This window comes from Cladophialophora immunda (genome assembly GCF_000835495.1).
Source record: "Cladophialophora immunda strain CBS 83496 unplaced genomic scaffold supercont1.1, whole genome shotgun sequence".
Taxonomy (NCBI): domain Eukaryota; kingdom Fungi; phylum Ascomycota; class Eurotiomycetes; order Chaetothyriales; family Herpotrichiellaceae; genus Cladophialophora; species Cladophialophora immunda.
Window position 1 is genome coordinate 1,031,851 of NW_015622541.1, and position 13,654 is coordinate 1,045,504.

Consider the following 13,654-nt stretch of genomic DNA (forward strand, 5'->3'; position numbering starts at 1 on the left):
AACGCGATCGCAGTTACACTTGTCGCAACTTCCAAAAAGGGTTAGCGCTGCCAAGCTCACGGGTCGCCTTGCTCTCGCCATCGTCGACTTTCGCCTCGTTAGCCGCCAGCACACACCGGAAATGTGTCTTGATTTAGAGGTCTATGCTGTCTACCTGGCCGGATCATGACTGCTGCTGCGACGCAGTCATACGACTCTGCGGACCGGAGAGATGTCGGAGGCTAACATTGCAACTACCGTTTGTACGAACTCGAGATTCCCCAATCTCCCCCTATCGTTCAGCCTCGCGAACTAACAATGTTGTTTTTTGTGCCGCAGCAAAGCTAGGAGCGGACAGTCAGAGAGTGAGAAGTGAGGGGCTCGAGGGTAATGCTGAATCCCTCTGACTGCTCGGAGCTAATGATGTTGCTTCAGAGCTCAAACGGCTCCTGGGAGAAGAGAGAAACTCGTATGTGTACCGTTTCTTCCATTGCTGCGCGGGCTGACCGGGCGATCTAGGCAGGATATTGGAGAGGACATCTTCCACAGGATACTGGAGCTTCTCTATAAGCTAGTGTCCAAGGAGAAGCCTGTGTTCCTTCGAGCCACTACTAAGCCAACGACAAGAAACACTGCTGCTGCTCGTTTGCAGGCGGCGTCGGCAGCCCTCCGTCTAGTGGTCGAGGTAGCCACCCAAAGGCTCACTTTCAAAACCGCTCTTTCAGTATTGGACCATATAATCGACACCCTACTCTCGCCGGATGGTTCTCTGTGCGAACCCCTCCAGAATGACTACCTCAAGAGCTTCAGAATCCTCCTTGGCTACGCTCCGCATGGAGAACATATGCGCCGGAAACAATGGCAGGCATATGTCGACTTCGCACTCGAGTGTCTGACGACTGGCCTCGACGATGGCTCGGTTGACGAGGGAAGCTCAAGCAGTAGAGACATCAGCATGACTTCGAGGACAACTCAACACTTGTCTGTACGACTCAGCCACACAAGCTCCAGGAGCACAGGTAAGGGAAGTGCATCAAATTTCGAAGACATTTGGGATGCGTTGAAGTGTTTGACGTCTTATACCAACGCACCAGTCATGTCACGAGCGGCAATTATTGCTGAGAAGGTTGAAGAGTTCGTGCAGGTCGACAGGAGGGGTCAAGAAGGGGCATTTGAGACTGTGAACAACCTCCTTTTTGTTTCTCTCACCGAAGATGTTACCTTCACCCAGAGATTGTTGTCTAACCTCATTCCCGCCATTAGACGATTGTGGCCAACCAGGTCTATCCTTCTCCAGCAACAGATGCTAATCACGTTGTTCTCATGTCGATATCTATTCCTTGCTCCAAGTGCACCCTGGGTTCCAATCGATTCAGCGTTATTGGAACCGCTTTTGATCACCATTCTGTCGGACTACCGCACGAGGAACGAAAGGGACGTCCTTCACTTTGATGACATGCAGCCAATTTTCGCACCAGAAAATACCCCTCTGCAGCTCAAGCAATTCAAACCTGTTCACAATTCTCCGCGGGCAGTAACCAGCTGGTTTATGTTGTCCACCATCGCATGTCTCATCATTGGATTGAGTCTCAAAAGACATACCCAGACTGATGCAGCCGATTCAGAGGAGATTCCGCGGAAGCGACAAAAGGTTCAGAGCCGGCTAGATGAAATCCTTGAGCTAGCAATGGTGGGCACAGGGCAAGAAAAACTAGTTGCTCTACAAATTATCTTGTTTCTCTTTGATCAACCTGAAGGCATTGAGCAAGACTGGACAAAGGACCTTTACAGGCTATTGCCAGACCTTGGCAACGAGGATCCTACCATTCAAACATGGATTCTTCTGGTCTTTTCACGGTACGTCGTTTTCCTGGAGTCTCGATTCAATGGCTGATCACAATCTAGACTAGCGATCGGTAATGCTGGTCGCGATTATGAAACCTCAGATTTCTGGTTGCAAGTATGGGACGCAGCGACCAGAGCCATGACAGTTGTCTCCACAACGAGGGCTGCATGCCATGCACTCAACGTCCTCCTCCGGGTAGGGGCTCTAGATTCGTCAATGAGCGCAAACTCGCTGGAGAGTACCTTATTCGGAGGTGGTAATAATGGCCCTAGCAGTCTCACAGACACATCTCTGCTCTTGATGACACAAGCTCTGCGCTCTAAATGCTTTGACCACGAGCGGCGTTTTGAGTCTTTCGGTCTAAAGGTCATTGCGTGGCTCGCTGCTCGCTGGACTCTCCGTACGTTCGTTCCTGTCGGGGCTTTGATTTGTACTGCTGACTTTCTCCTGCAGCTTCGAACCTTGATCGCCTTCACAATGCACACACCGTCTGTCACGCCAGACCGGAACTTTTATATTCTTTATTGAGTACTACGTGCGGCCTCACAGATTCGATAGCCTTTTGTGAAACTTGGACACCAGCGCATCCGTTGTTCGACTCGGCGATGATAGCGTCAGTCAATCTCGACTTCTTGCGGTATCTTCTCTCCATTCCTGCTCCATCACTCGAGGTAGACGAGGATCCAAAGATCTTTCGTCGCCAATTAGAAACGGCCACCCTGGCTCGTCTTTTCCGAACTGTGATCGACTTTCTAGCAAAAAAGACGAGAGATTTTGTCCACTCATGGACGGTGATCCGCGAAGAGCGAACTTCAAATATTGGAAATGACATCGTGGAAATTCTAGGTGTCGCCTCAGTCGTCTCCTCAGCGTTATGGGTTCGTTGCAGTGGTCAAGCTCCTGGACACAGGCAGCCTTCGATCTTGGAAGAGAGCCGCCGCGTCCTCAGGGACTTTATCGTCAAGCAAACTATCGATCGCTCACGGGAAATGGCCAATCGTATCTGCGACTGCGTTGTTACTACCCACAAACAATTGTATCACAACGGCAACCGCAGCTATGGCGAAGAATATCAAGCCTTCATCGAATTTGCGTTGGATATTGCTCGCCTTGCCATGCCCTCAGCGACTAGGAGCGATCCCGCAGACTTGGATTTCCTGGACGATGATGCATGGGATTCCCAGGCGATTCAAAGGAGTCAGCCAGGCGCCGGTATCGATACGTCCAGACTTGACCTTCCGCTATGCAAAGATTCGCCTGCTCGGTTGGCGAGATACTCGGTGGAGCTGACGAGAGCTCTTCAAACCGTCAAATCTGCAGGAGTCCTTGACAGTTCTGTAACTGGTCTGATCATCGATGAGGTCTTAGCGCTTGATCCGTTCTCGCTCATTGCTGCACGAGGAGCGGTGCAAGAATTTCTCAACTTGAAAACCGCAACGACTCGTGAGGACGCTCATCGCTTGCTCAAGAAACTGGCCGAGTCATATTTGCGGGACGAAGCCTTTGAAAGATGCGAGTCTGCACTGTGTTTCTGTCTCCACACTCTTGAAAGCTTTATGGATCTTTGGACTGCTGCAGACGAAGAAGACGAATTGGAGGGCACGGCTTTTGATCTTTATTTCTGGTTCCTCAAAACCACGACCCGCAGGGGCGTTGTATCCCCGAGGGTGCTATCAACACTGGCGGACCTTTTGGATGCCCTGCTGCGCAAGGATGCTTCTTACGGCGGCGATGATCTTCCATCGCCCAGGACAAGCCTGCTGAGCATCCTAGATGTGAGTGACGCGGCAAACCAGTATCGACTTGCAGAGAAACTGTCTCATATCTTTGAAAAATACGTCCTGACTCAACACGAAGCAATATTCGATGATGTTGTCACCAAATTGCCCACGGATCCCGACAACAAAGAAGGCATCGCTGTGCGCTTGTATATTGTTTCATACCTTGGAGCCCGATGGCATACCGTACTGCGGCAAGCTATGTATCACTTATTTGACACGGTTGCACATGTACCATCTACGACAAAACTCGGACGTGGCTGTATCGCCAGAACCTGTGAAGTGCTCAAACTCCGACACCCAAGGCAGCTTTTCAAGTTGTTTTCTCCGCAGATCTTCTACACATGGCTATCACAGGAGACCCTTGCCAACATGCCCTTCCAACTATTCCAGTATGAGTCCGTGGAAGAGATGGCTGAGGACAATGTTGCAGAGCTTACAGGACAGATCGCTCTTCGAGGATTTCAACATTCGGAGGAGCTGGCCCAGCTCGTTGACCAGGGATGGGACCTTTTACTCAGCGAAAATTTTGCCTACGCCGAAGCATACACACTTGCTTCAGAAACTAGCGTGCCAAAACACGACCGTCTTTATGATGGCTCGGAAAAATTAGTGCGAAAACAGCTAGGGTCGGAGCTATACCTCCTACGACTTCGCGACTGCCTTCCAGACATTATTGCCTTGCTTGTACTATCCCTTCAAGATGATCGAGGCATCGAAAAGGCTCTCCCGAGCTCTAGCCTCGCAATTTGGCAAGAGATAGTCAACGATTCGGGTCAAAATGTCCAATTACCACTTGCTCAGCAGCCATGCTTCCGAGCACGTTGCCTGACTGAAGAGTTCAAATACCTATGCTGGCGTCTCGATCTGAAAGAAAGCGATATGTGGACACCAGGCTTCTTAGTCCATCTATACAGACAACTTGTGGACAGAGCAAGGCCGGCTTTAGGACCTCTTCACACCTGCAGTATCATCCGCAAAATTCGCATCGTCATCAGCCTTGCAGGTCCCATTGCTTACGAAGGCTATCCACTGGAGATGATGCTGCATGATCTGCGACCTTATCTTACTGTTTTCGAGTGTGCTGAGGAGACAATGGCCATCTACCATTTCCTTCTTCGTCACGGAGCGCAATCTCTAGCCTCTCGCCCTTCGTTTATCGCTGGCCTCTGTGTCTCAATCTTCGCTTCTCTTACTGACTTCATCGCGTCCTCTCAGGATAGTACCACACAAGAGGACCATTTTATCTCGACTATGACTAAGGCTCAAGAATTTCGCGCGTTTCTGGGGCAGTTCTTGGAATCCCTAGAGCTCGCAGAAACGGATGGCGAAACACTAAGAAGGTACAAGAACATCATTCGGCATGCGAAAGGTATATCTCGGACGGGGAGCAGCTTGCGAAGCACAAGCGAAGGGCAGTTGCTTTATGCCTTGCTCTCGGACCAGAGCAGCACCAATCCTCTTCTGTCGGATTTTCATTTCGATCTCTCAATCAAGATTCTGTGCAGACAGTTTTACCCAGCGTCAGACTATCAAGACGACATACTTTCCAATGACGACGACGCTTCCCGGTTCTTACCTACTCTCGAAAGCCTGTTGAGAAGATTCGATTTAGACGAATCTTTCCGCATCTGGGCCGCACAAGGGATCGGTCGAGGTTATATCATGCGCGGGTTAACCTCGACTACCAATGTTGAAACGAGGCTTATACAAAATCAGTCGCCTGATGCCGGACTCGAAGCGGCCTCTTCCTATACAAACATCGTACGCTACCTCGTCGATCTGCTCTGGAAGTCCGATTACCCTGCGTTGACTTTTGCCGAAAATACTCTACAGCTTGTGTCCAGCAACTTGGACGAAGCCGATGAAAGCGCCTTTTTGGCAGCAGATTTTGACAAAAGGATAGTCCATGAGTTGAGACTCAAGAATTTCCCATGTCCTGCAGCGCCACTGTCCACGACATTCGGTCTCATAGACGAACAAGAAGGAGCCACTCACGACTCTCAGAAATATTCACGTAACTGGGCTAAGGAACTACTTACTCAGATCTCCGAAGCTGCTGCTGGCGACCCTGTCCTGGGTTTCCTCCGGCCTCTAATCAAAACGATCCCTAATGCAGCAGGTGTCTTGCTGCCGTATAGCGTCCATCTTATCTTACTCGCCGAAGCCAACTCGCGCCAAGTTTTCCGCGAGACATTATCTCAGACCTCTTCCGCAGTTCTTTCATCAAAGGATCAGGCACTCAGTGAGGCCAGGAAATTACTGCTGAAGACGCTCTTGTATCTCCGAAAATGCCACCTCCCGAACGAGACCAACATGGCGCAACGAAACTCCTGGCTGGAAGTGGACCTCAGCAACGCCGCCTTGGCTGCTAGCGATTGTCAAATGTGGCATGAAGCTCTGCTCTTCTTGGAACTTCACTATTCTCAAGCCCAACTCCAGACAGGCCGGTCTTCTCGACGGTCTTTCGCAATGACTAACAACATCTCAACGGAAGTTTTCTCCAAGATTTACGAAAATGTCGATGATCCTGATTTCTTCTATGGCAAGCACCAGAGTCACGATCTGAAGTCAATCATTAGCAAAATGAGCCATGAAGGGGCAAGCCAGAAATCTCTATCTTTTCAGAGCGCAATGCTTGACTCTCGGTTGAGACTGGAGGAGCAAGAAAACAGCCTGGGTGATGTTGCCTTCACGACAGCATTAACCTTGAGCGCCGCAAATATGCAGGGTATATCTGAAGCAGTAAAGCAACATTATGAAGGGCCTCACAAGAACACTACCGACAGTAGCTTGGCCATGGGTCATTGGGATCTTTGCTGGACCAGTGAGTCTTCTACGCCGTCGACCGCCTTGTCATCACTATTTCGCAACATGCACAGCATCTCAAATAAGAGCAGTCTAGCTCGACAGCTGGACCTGTTGTTGCTGCAACAGGTTGACACTTTCCGAGCGGACGCTATTAGACGAGGTCAGTTGGATGACCTCTATCCGAAATTAGCAGTCCTGGCAGAGGCGAAGCAGATTTTGGGTGCAACAACGGCAGAGTCCCTAGATTCGACCTGTGCGGCGATAGTGGCTAGGGATCAAAGGATCAAACTCGCGGAGTAAGTGCTGCCGCTCACATCGTCCACGGTGACTGACCGCAGCAGATTCAATGCACTATCGCCGATCTTGGCTGGCAGGGAGGCAGCTTTCGCCGCTATCCGTCGAAATAACCAGTTGCGGGCTGCGTTCTCACTGAACCTGCCGAGGGCGCTGCTGTTTGAAGTTCAAGTGACTCGGCAGTCTTTGGATATGGCATCCAGTTATGAGGCGCCACAGTTCAGCCTTAATCGAGCAATGTACCTCTCGCACCTCACTCAGTTGGCTGAAAGTGTAGGACTGAAGGTAGACGTCGCTATCAACTACGACCTGGCCAAAACGCTGTGGGCACAGGAAGAAGTGTCAGCCTCCATTGACATCCTCCAAAGCCTGGGAGACCGCGAAGATGCTGCCGCACAGGCCATCGCGGTGCCGCGAGCTGACATTCTGACAGACCTGGGCCACAAGATTGCCGAAGCTCGTCTGGAAAAACCGGATGAGATTATAGAACGGTACCTAGCTCCAGCAATCCGAGAGCTGCAGGGACCTCGTACCGGCTCCGCAGCTGGCCGAGTGTTTCACAATTTTGCTGCGTTCTGCGACATGCAGCTGCAGGACACGGACAACCTGGACGACTTCACGCGAATCAGCAAAATCAGAGATCGGAAGATGCACGAAGTCCGCGAGCTAGACAGGATGGTGAAAAAGGCGAGCAATGACCAACAGCGAGCCAAATTGAAAACACACTTAGCAAGAGCCAAAACCTGGTTCAAACTCGATGAAGAAGAATGGAGGAGGGTCTCGCAGAACCGAGAGAACCTCATCCTTCGGTGCCTGGAGAACTACCTGTTATCGATGAGGGCGTCCGACGACTATCCCAGTGACACGCTCCGTTTTATCGCGCTGTGGCTCAATCAAGCCGAGAGTCCAACAGCGAACGCTGCTGTTCGCAAGTACCTCGACTCGGTCCCTACTCTCAAGTTCGCTCCGCTCGTCAATCAGCTGTCTTCTCGCCTGCTGGATATTCAGGATGATTTTCAGACCCTGCTCAAGGATCTCATGTTCCGCATCTGCTCTGATCATCCATATCACAGTTTGTACCAGGTGTTTGCCACCAGCAAATCCAAGGCTCCCCCTGGGGATGAAGTGGCTGCTTCCAGATTCGCCGCCGCCAACATATTGACCGAACGCGTCAAGCAACAAAGCACATCCTCGGCAATATGGACGACTGTTCACAATACTTGCGTTGCTCTGAATCGGGTGGCTGTTGAAGGGCTCTCTGACCGAGACCTCAAGAGTGGTTCGAAACTCCCGCTACGAAAACTGAAATACGGCCCAGCGTTGGAAGCTCAGATGACCAAACCGACAACAAAGATCCCTCCACCAACCATGAACATTGCCTTGCGAGCAGATCGAGACTATTCAGGAGTACCCACTTCGACCATGGTTGATCCGATGATCTCTGTCGCCGGCGGTGCATCGGCTCCCAAAATTGCAACCATCACCGCCTCGGATGGGTCTCGACACAAACTGCTGCTGAAGGGAGGCAACGATGACCTTCGGCAGGACGCCATCATGGAGCAGGTCTTTGAACAAGTCTCGAACCTCTTGAAGGACCACCGTGCCACGCGGCGACGCAACCTTGGCATTCGGACCTACAAGGTCATCCCACTTACAAAGAACTCGGGCGTTATTGAATTTGTCCAGAACACTATCCCTCTTAACGAATACTTGCTTCCTGCTCACGCGCGCTATTATCCCAAGGACTATAAGGCCAGCCGTGCCCGAAAAGACATCTTCGAGGCACAGGCCAAGAACCTTGAGCAGCGCGTGCGAACCTACCAGACGGTTACCGCCAACTTCCACCCCGTTATGCGATTTTTCTTCATGGAGAAGTTTCTTGACCCAGATGACTGGTTTTATAAGCGTCTGAATTACAGCCGATCCACTGCTGCCGTGAGCATCTTAGGCCATGTCCTTGGACTGGGAGACCGACACGGCCACAACATCCTCCTTGATGAGAAGACGGGCGAAGTGGTCCACATTGACTTGGGCGTTGCCTTTGAAGCGGGTCGCGTCCTCCCTGTGCCCGAAGTTGTACCCTTCCGGCTCACTCGTGATCTGGTAGACGGGATGGGTCTCACCGGAGTAGAGGGTGTCTTTCGGCGGTGCTGCAACTTCACCCTTGAAGCCCTTCGCCATGATCAAGAAGCAATCATGACTATCTTGGACGTCCTGCGTTACGACCCCCTATACTCGTGGTCCATCTCCCCTCTTCGCCTGCAGAAGATGCAGGAAAGCAATGAGCAAGCCGCTGCGGATGCCGCGAGTATTGCTGGTGGCCCGTCCACTTCGTCGATGACCAGCGGCGTCGGTTCCACCTTTGCTGGTGCGGCCGACAATGCTGCCGGCGTGATTGCGGCACGCCGAGAAGAGACCGAGCCCTCGGAAGCGGATCGCGCGTTGACCGTGGTGGCGAAGAAGTTGGGCAAGGCCCTGAGCGTAGAGGCCACCGTGAACGAGTTGATCAGACAGGCCACAGATGAGAGGAACTTGGCTGTGTTGTACTGCGGCTGGGCTGCCTATGCTTGATTGTTGCACGATGGTGATGATGGGATGGGGAGAGGCAGTTTGATGGAAGAGATGCAGACCACCACAGCGAAGGCGAATAAGGGAGTGGAGCGCAAGAGACGGAATGAAGGGGGGATAGGATATGTGTCGAATAGAACCAGTCGACACCAGGAGTATGCAGAGTTCTTGCTAGAGTTGATGAACACAACATGACGGATCATAGACAGCAGTGTTCAAAGAGGCACGAATTGATACAATTTGATACGATGGCTTCACTTTTACTCGACTTGACATGCATTCATCTTGCATCGATCGCCGTTGACTGTCACAATTGACAAGAGGTAGGTATAGATACTACAGATAAATAAACGATCAAGCAGGTATTCACTATTCAGAGTATAGAGCTCAACACAGTGCCCTCTTTCAAGGATTTTTACAGGCCATATTATCTCCTCTCCTCTCCTTTCCTCTCTTTTCTTTTATACATCCGCCGCATGATCGACGGTCTTTTCCATGGCGCCCCCGAACTTTGCATGCAAGATAAAGTACAGGTACTCGGTACATACCATATAACCCCGAATCCATAGGACAGGGAGCCGTCCGCGCATCTCGACCGTAGTACCTACATGTGTATCAAACGTGTAATCATTCGTACGATGGGCGGGAAACAAAGACACGATTCCGTCTCATTTAAGAACAAGAACATCTCATGATCTCACCGTCTCACACCTCCCATCCGTCGCTTGCCCACTGACTCGACCACTCCGGCGGCGCCTTCTTCTCTGTTAACCACGGCTTGTGCACGCCCCCGCCGGCGCTACCACCGTGGCCGGCGTGGCCAAATGCCTTTTTGTATCCCATGTCCCACCGGTCCTCGACCTCCATCAGCATTGCGCGCTGCGGCTGCGCGTGCGGAGGGATGGGGACCTTTGGTTTCGGGCGTCTTCCCCGCGGCAGCCCCGGAGTGCCTGAGCCAGAGCCAGAGGCAGATCGAGATCCGGTCGAGCCCTTGGGCGTGGCGGCTGGAGAAGCTTCTGACGCCGATCGAGATGACGCCTCGTTCTCCGCTTCCCGGATAATGGCCTTCAACTCTTTTTCGTCGCTTGTGATCTGCGCCTTGATGTAAGCAGTGTCGCCCGAACTGTTCAGACTCGACATGACACTTTGTCTTGGCGTGTAGGCATATCGGTCCAGATCGATCGGTCCATCTTTCGGCGCGATGGCTGGGTTCAGATATGCCTCTTGCCCCTTGTCAAGCAACTGGTTGATGTCTAGACTCTCCCCGTGGGGGATCTTCTCTGGGTGGCTGGGTGTTACGCAGTCCATATCGACTTCCTTGCGGAGAACGTGGTCGATGTCCACTGCTGAGAAGAATGCACAAGACTGCGGAAGGTCTTCGATGCCGATTTGTTGGGAGAACATGGCCCGTGTCCACAGATTACTGATTTGCAAGGCCATCGCAGCTCTATATCGGTCCTCATGTTTGACGAGGTATCGGATTTCGTCGTGTACGGTGATCGCGAGGCGAGCATCCAGGTTGAACCGCCGGATTAGGTAGTCCATGCTGACTATTAGCAGATGGAGGTAGTCGACGCCGGAGGATTGAATGGCCCAATTGATGCGAGAAGTCATGAATGAGCCTTGATTGATGAATCTCCGCATGAGGGCCTCGGTAATTCCCGCTCCCAGCACTGGAGTGCGCGGACGCTCCTGCTCGGCGAATTCTTCGAGTTTGTTGAAGACAAATGATTCGGTGCCTCCTCGCCAGAAGCTGCCATTGCCGAACATCTTGCGCCTTGTACGCGTGCCTTTCGTTTCTTTGTAGAGTTTCGTCGCAATGTCATTAGTTTGCTGTTCCGACAGAGAAGGGTTGAATTGCCGCAGGAGGGTTGCTGCGAATTTGACGCCGGCGCCGTAGATACGACCATAGTTGAACACTTTGGCATCGTTTCGAGAGATGCCCAGAATCTTTGCGGTCTTGGAATGTAGATCCGTTCCAGCGGCCTTGGTACCTTCCAGAGTCATGAAGCCGATTGCATTTCCGCCATGTAGCTGAAACTGGGCATCACCCACAACTGAGGCAATCCAAAGTTCCTGGCTGTCGACGTCGGCGCCGACAAAGCAGTATCCGGGCGGTGCCTTGACCATTGCCTTGAGTTCCGATCCCACTCGGTTTGCTTTGGCATTTGAGGCTGTGAGCCACGTATTCTCCACAGCACGTCGGGTTATGGTACCCATGGGGATAATCTGAGGAAGAATAAATCCCTGATCGGACTTTCCGGCCAGACTGGGATCTCGATCGGCTTCTCTGACCACCAACTGAGAAGTGATCCTATCCCGGGCCGAGATCCAGTATGAGCAGGAGGCATTCATCTCCAGAGCTTCTTTCGCCAGGGTGAATTTCGAGGACAGGGTGCCCTGTTCAAAATACTGCAAGTAGCCCTTGGCCAGTGGTGACGCACAACGTGCTGCTGGTCCGTCCTTGTGGGGAAGCTTGAAGTACGTATGCTGGAAGTCCGACTTCAGCCTGAGATTCGTCTCTTCTGACATGTCGCAGCTGACAACGTTGCTGTGCTCATATTTCCCGGCATCCTGGTTCGGGACACGGAAAGTCCAACCATGTTGGTCAGACCATACCAAAGGGTAGCCATCCCAAGACAGCTTCAATAACAGCGGGGCAATTCTTGTTCGCACTGTCAAGTTTATTGGGGACGTGTTGGAGGCGAATAAATCTCGATACCAGTTAGGAGCGCCAGGTTTCTTTTGCCGAGCGACGGGGACAGGTTCCTCGCCTTTCTTCTTGGCTTTCTTGTATTTGATCTCTTGACCCGACCAGTCCAGCTGATTCAACCACGGATCGTTATTATAGACCTCCGGCTTATCCTTGTTTTCCAAAGCGGCATCTGATAGCTGTAAAAGTCGCTGCTCGACATCTTTGAGTCTCTGGAGGTATGTCTTCTCGGCTCGATCGATGTATTCATCCCAGGACTTGTCAACAGGCAGGATGACGGTCGATAAATGGCGTAGTGCGGCAAAGCTGACAGGGTGTGGACAGGTTTCGAGAAAATTGGGGAAGACTTTCTGGAAGACTTTGTGTGTGATGGCCACATCGGCGGCGCAGTAGTCGAGCAGTTCTTCGATTCGCTGGAGGATGCCTTCTCGATCCAGTTCGCCAAAATAGTCCCTTTGACTCTTGTCAATTGTAATACCCGTATGGAACTTGGCCACATCCCGCAACGAATTGATGGAGCTTCTGCCAACCCAAAGTTCCTCCTCTTCCTCACTCAACATCTTACTCTCAAGCATCCTCTGAAGCTCGACGGAGTTGTGTTCGCTTGACATTTTATCCCGCAAATCCCTGTTCTTCTTGTGCTTCATCCAGGTTGGCCGCTGCCTAGAACACATACCGTTGACAGCGACATGCAGCGACATAGTGTCGATAAAGAAATTCCGTGACTGCTTCAAGTCGTACTCTTCCTTAACTCTCGCACGGTCGTACCCAATGTTGTGTCCAACGACGATCCGGGGTTTGCTTGGGTCACCCAAGGGTATCAATTGCCTTGGATTCGCTGTTTCCCCCAGAAGCCAGGGTGATATCCAAGCATACCAAGCTGTAGGACTGGCAGCAGTGGCCATGACAGCGAAGGGTGATTCTCTCCACATGGTTTCAACGTCGAAAGATAGCATGGTGTCATCTGGCGCATCCACCTCTTCTGTCGTCATGTCCGCGTTATATTTTGTCCAGCCGCTTTTGATTACCCATTTCCGTGGCCTCTGGGGGGTGTTTGCTCGCACAAATGCCTTGCCGTACGATAGGTACGGCTCGGCGGCGTCGAGGCCCAGTTTGGTGAAGTGCTCGTCCAAACTGCTCCCTATGACCGGGGGCGCATCCAAGCCAATGGCGGGGGTATTGTCCTGATTTTTTCCCAAGAGATCATGCCGACGGAGATGGTCCTTGGACAATTCCACCAGCTCTGGGCGAGGTCGCGTGGCCCCAGAAGGGAAGACTTGGGGATGAAGGGAGTCGCTCAATTGTTGTATACCGATCTCATTATATCTGGGACTCGCGACCCGCGCGAGTGACTTTCGATCGGCAGCAGAAGTATTGACGGAGCGGTCAACGTCGGAGGCATAATGTCGTCGTAGGAGGGCGGCCGCTCTCGAAGCAAATTGTGGGCGTAACCTGAACTTTTGCGAAGTTCTGATATAGCCTCGTGCGCATTGCGCCGGCGTAGGAGGCCACAGCATCTATGCGGCCGGTATTGAGATACTGTTCAACATCGTGAGAGGGAGCTGAGTCCGAAGTCCAACACAAGAATCTTGACGTCGTGAACTCAGGAGGCGAACACGCGATGCGTAGTGCAGAGGCAGCATTGAGGAGAGATAAGAATTCTTA

The 13,654-nt window shown here is 52.0% G+C and overlaps 2 protein-coding genes across 3 annotated transcripts; one reads left to right on the forward strand and one right to left on the reverse strand.

Annotated features, from left to right (window-relative positions):
- Positions 1-116: 116 nt before the first annotated feature.
- Positions 117-9,575, forward strand: PV07_00310. Of its 2 annotated transcripts, XM_016386747.1 has the most exons (7): positions 117-242; positions 319-366; positions 415-448; positions 499-1,836; positions 1,885-2,225; positions 2,279-6,710; positions 6,756-9,575. In XM_016386747.1, the coding sequence occupies exons 1-7, from the start codon at positions 212-214 to the stop codon at positions 9,277-9,279; spliced, it is 8,748 nt and encodes a 2,915-aa protein (XP_016253675.1). In that variant the 5' UTR covers positions 117-211; the 3' UTR covers positions 9,280-9,575. The 2 variants fall into 2 exon arrangements, with proteins under 2 accessions (XP_016253675.1, XP_016253676.1); XM_016386748.1 differs by having other exon boundaries at positions 319-448.
- PV07_00311 (uncharacterized protein) lies at positions 9,571-13,592 on the reverse strand. The gene has a single exon (XM_016386749.1). The coding sequence runs from the start codon at positions 13,504-13,506 to the stop codon at positions 9,982-9,984; it is 3,525 nt and encodes a 1,174-aa protein (XP_016253677.1). The 5' UTR covers positions 13,507-13,592; the 3' UTR covers positions 9,571-9,981.
- Between the last annotated feature and the right edge of the window lie 62 nt (positions 13,593-13,654).

Excerpts from the sequence above, each read along its gene's own strand:
- PV07_00310 (XM_016386747.1), top strand. The coding sequence starts at position 212 with ATGTCGGAGGCTAACATTGCAACTACCGTTT. Across the intron at positions 243-318 it reads TAACATTGCAACTACCGTTT|CAAAGCTAGGAGCGGACAGT; the intron begins GTACGAACTCGA and ends TTTGTGCCGCAG. Across the intron at positions 367-414 it reads GAGAAGTGAGGGGCTCGAGG|AGCTCAAACGGCTCCTGGGA; the intron begins GTAATGCTGAAT and ends ATGTTGCTTCAG.
- PV07_00311 (XM_016386749.1), bottom strand. The coding sequence starts at position 13,506 with ATGCTGTGGCCTCCTACGCCGGCGCAATGCGCACGAGGCTATATCAGA.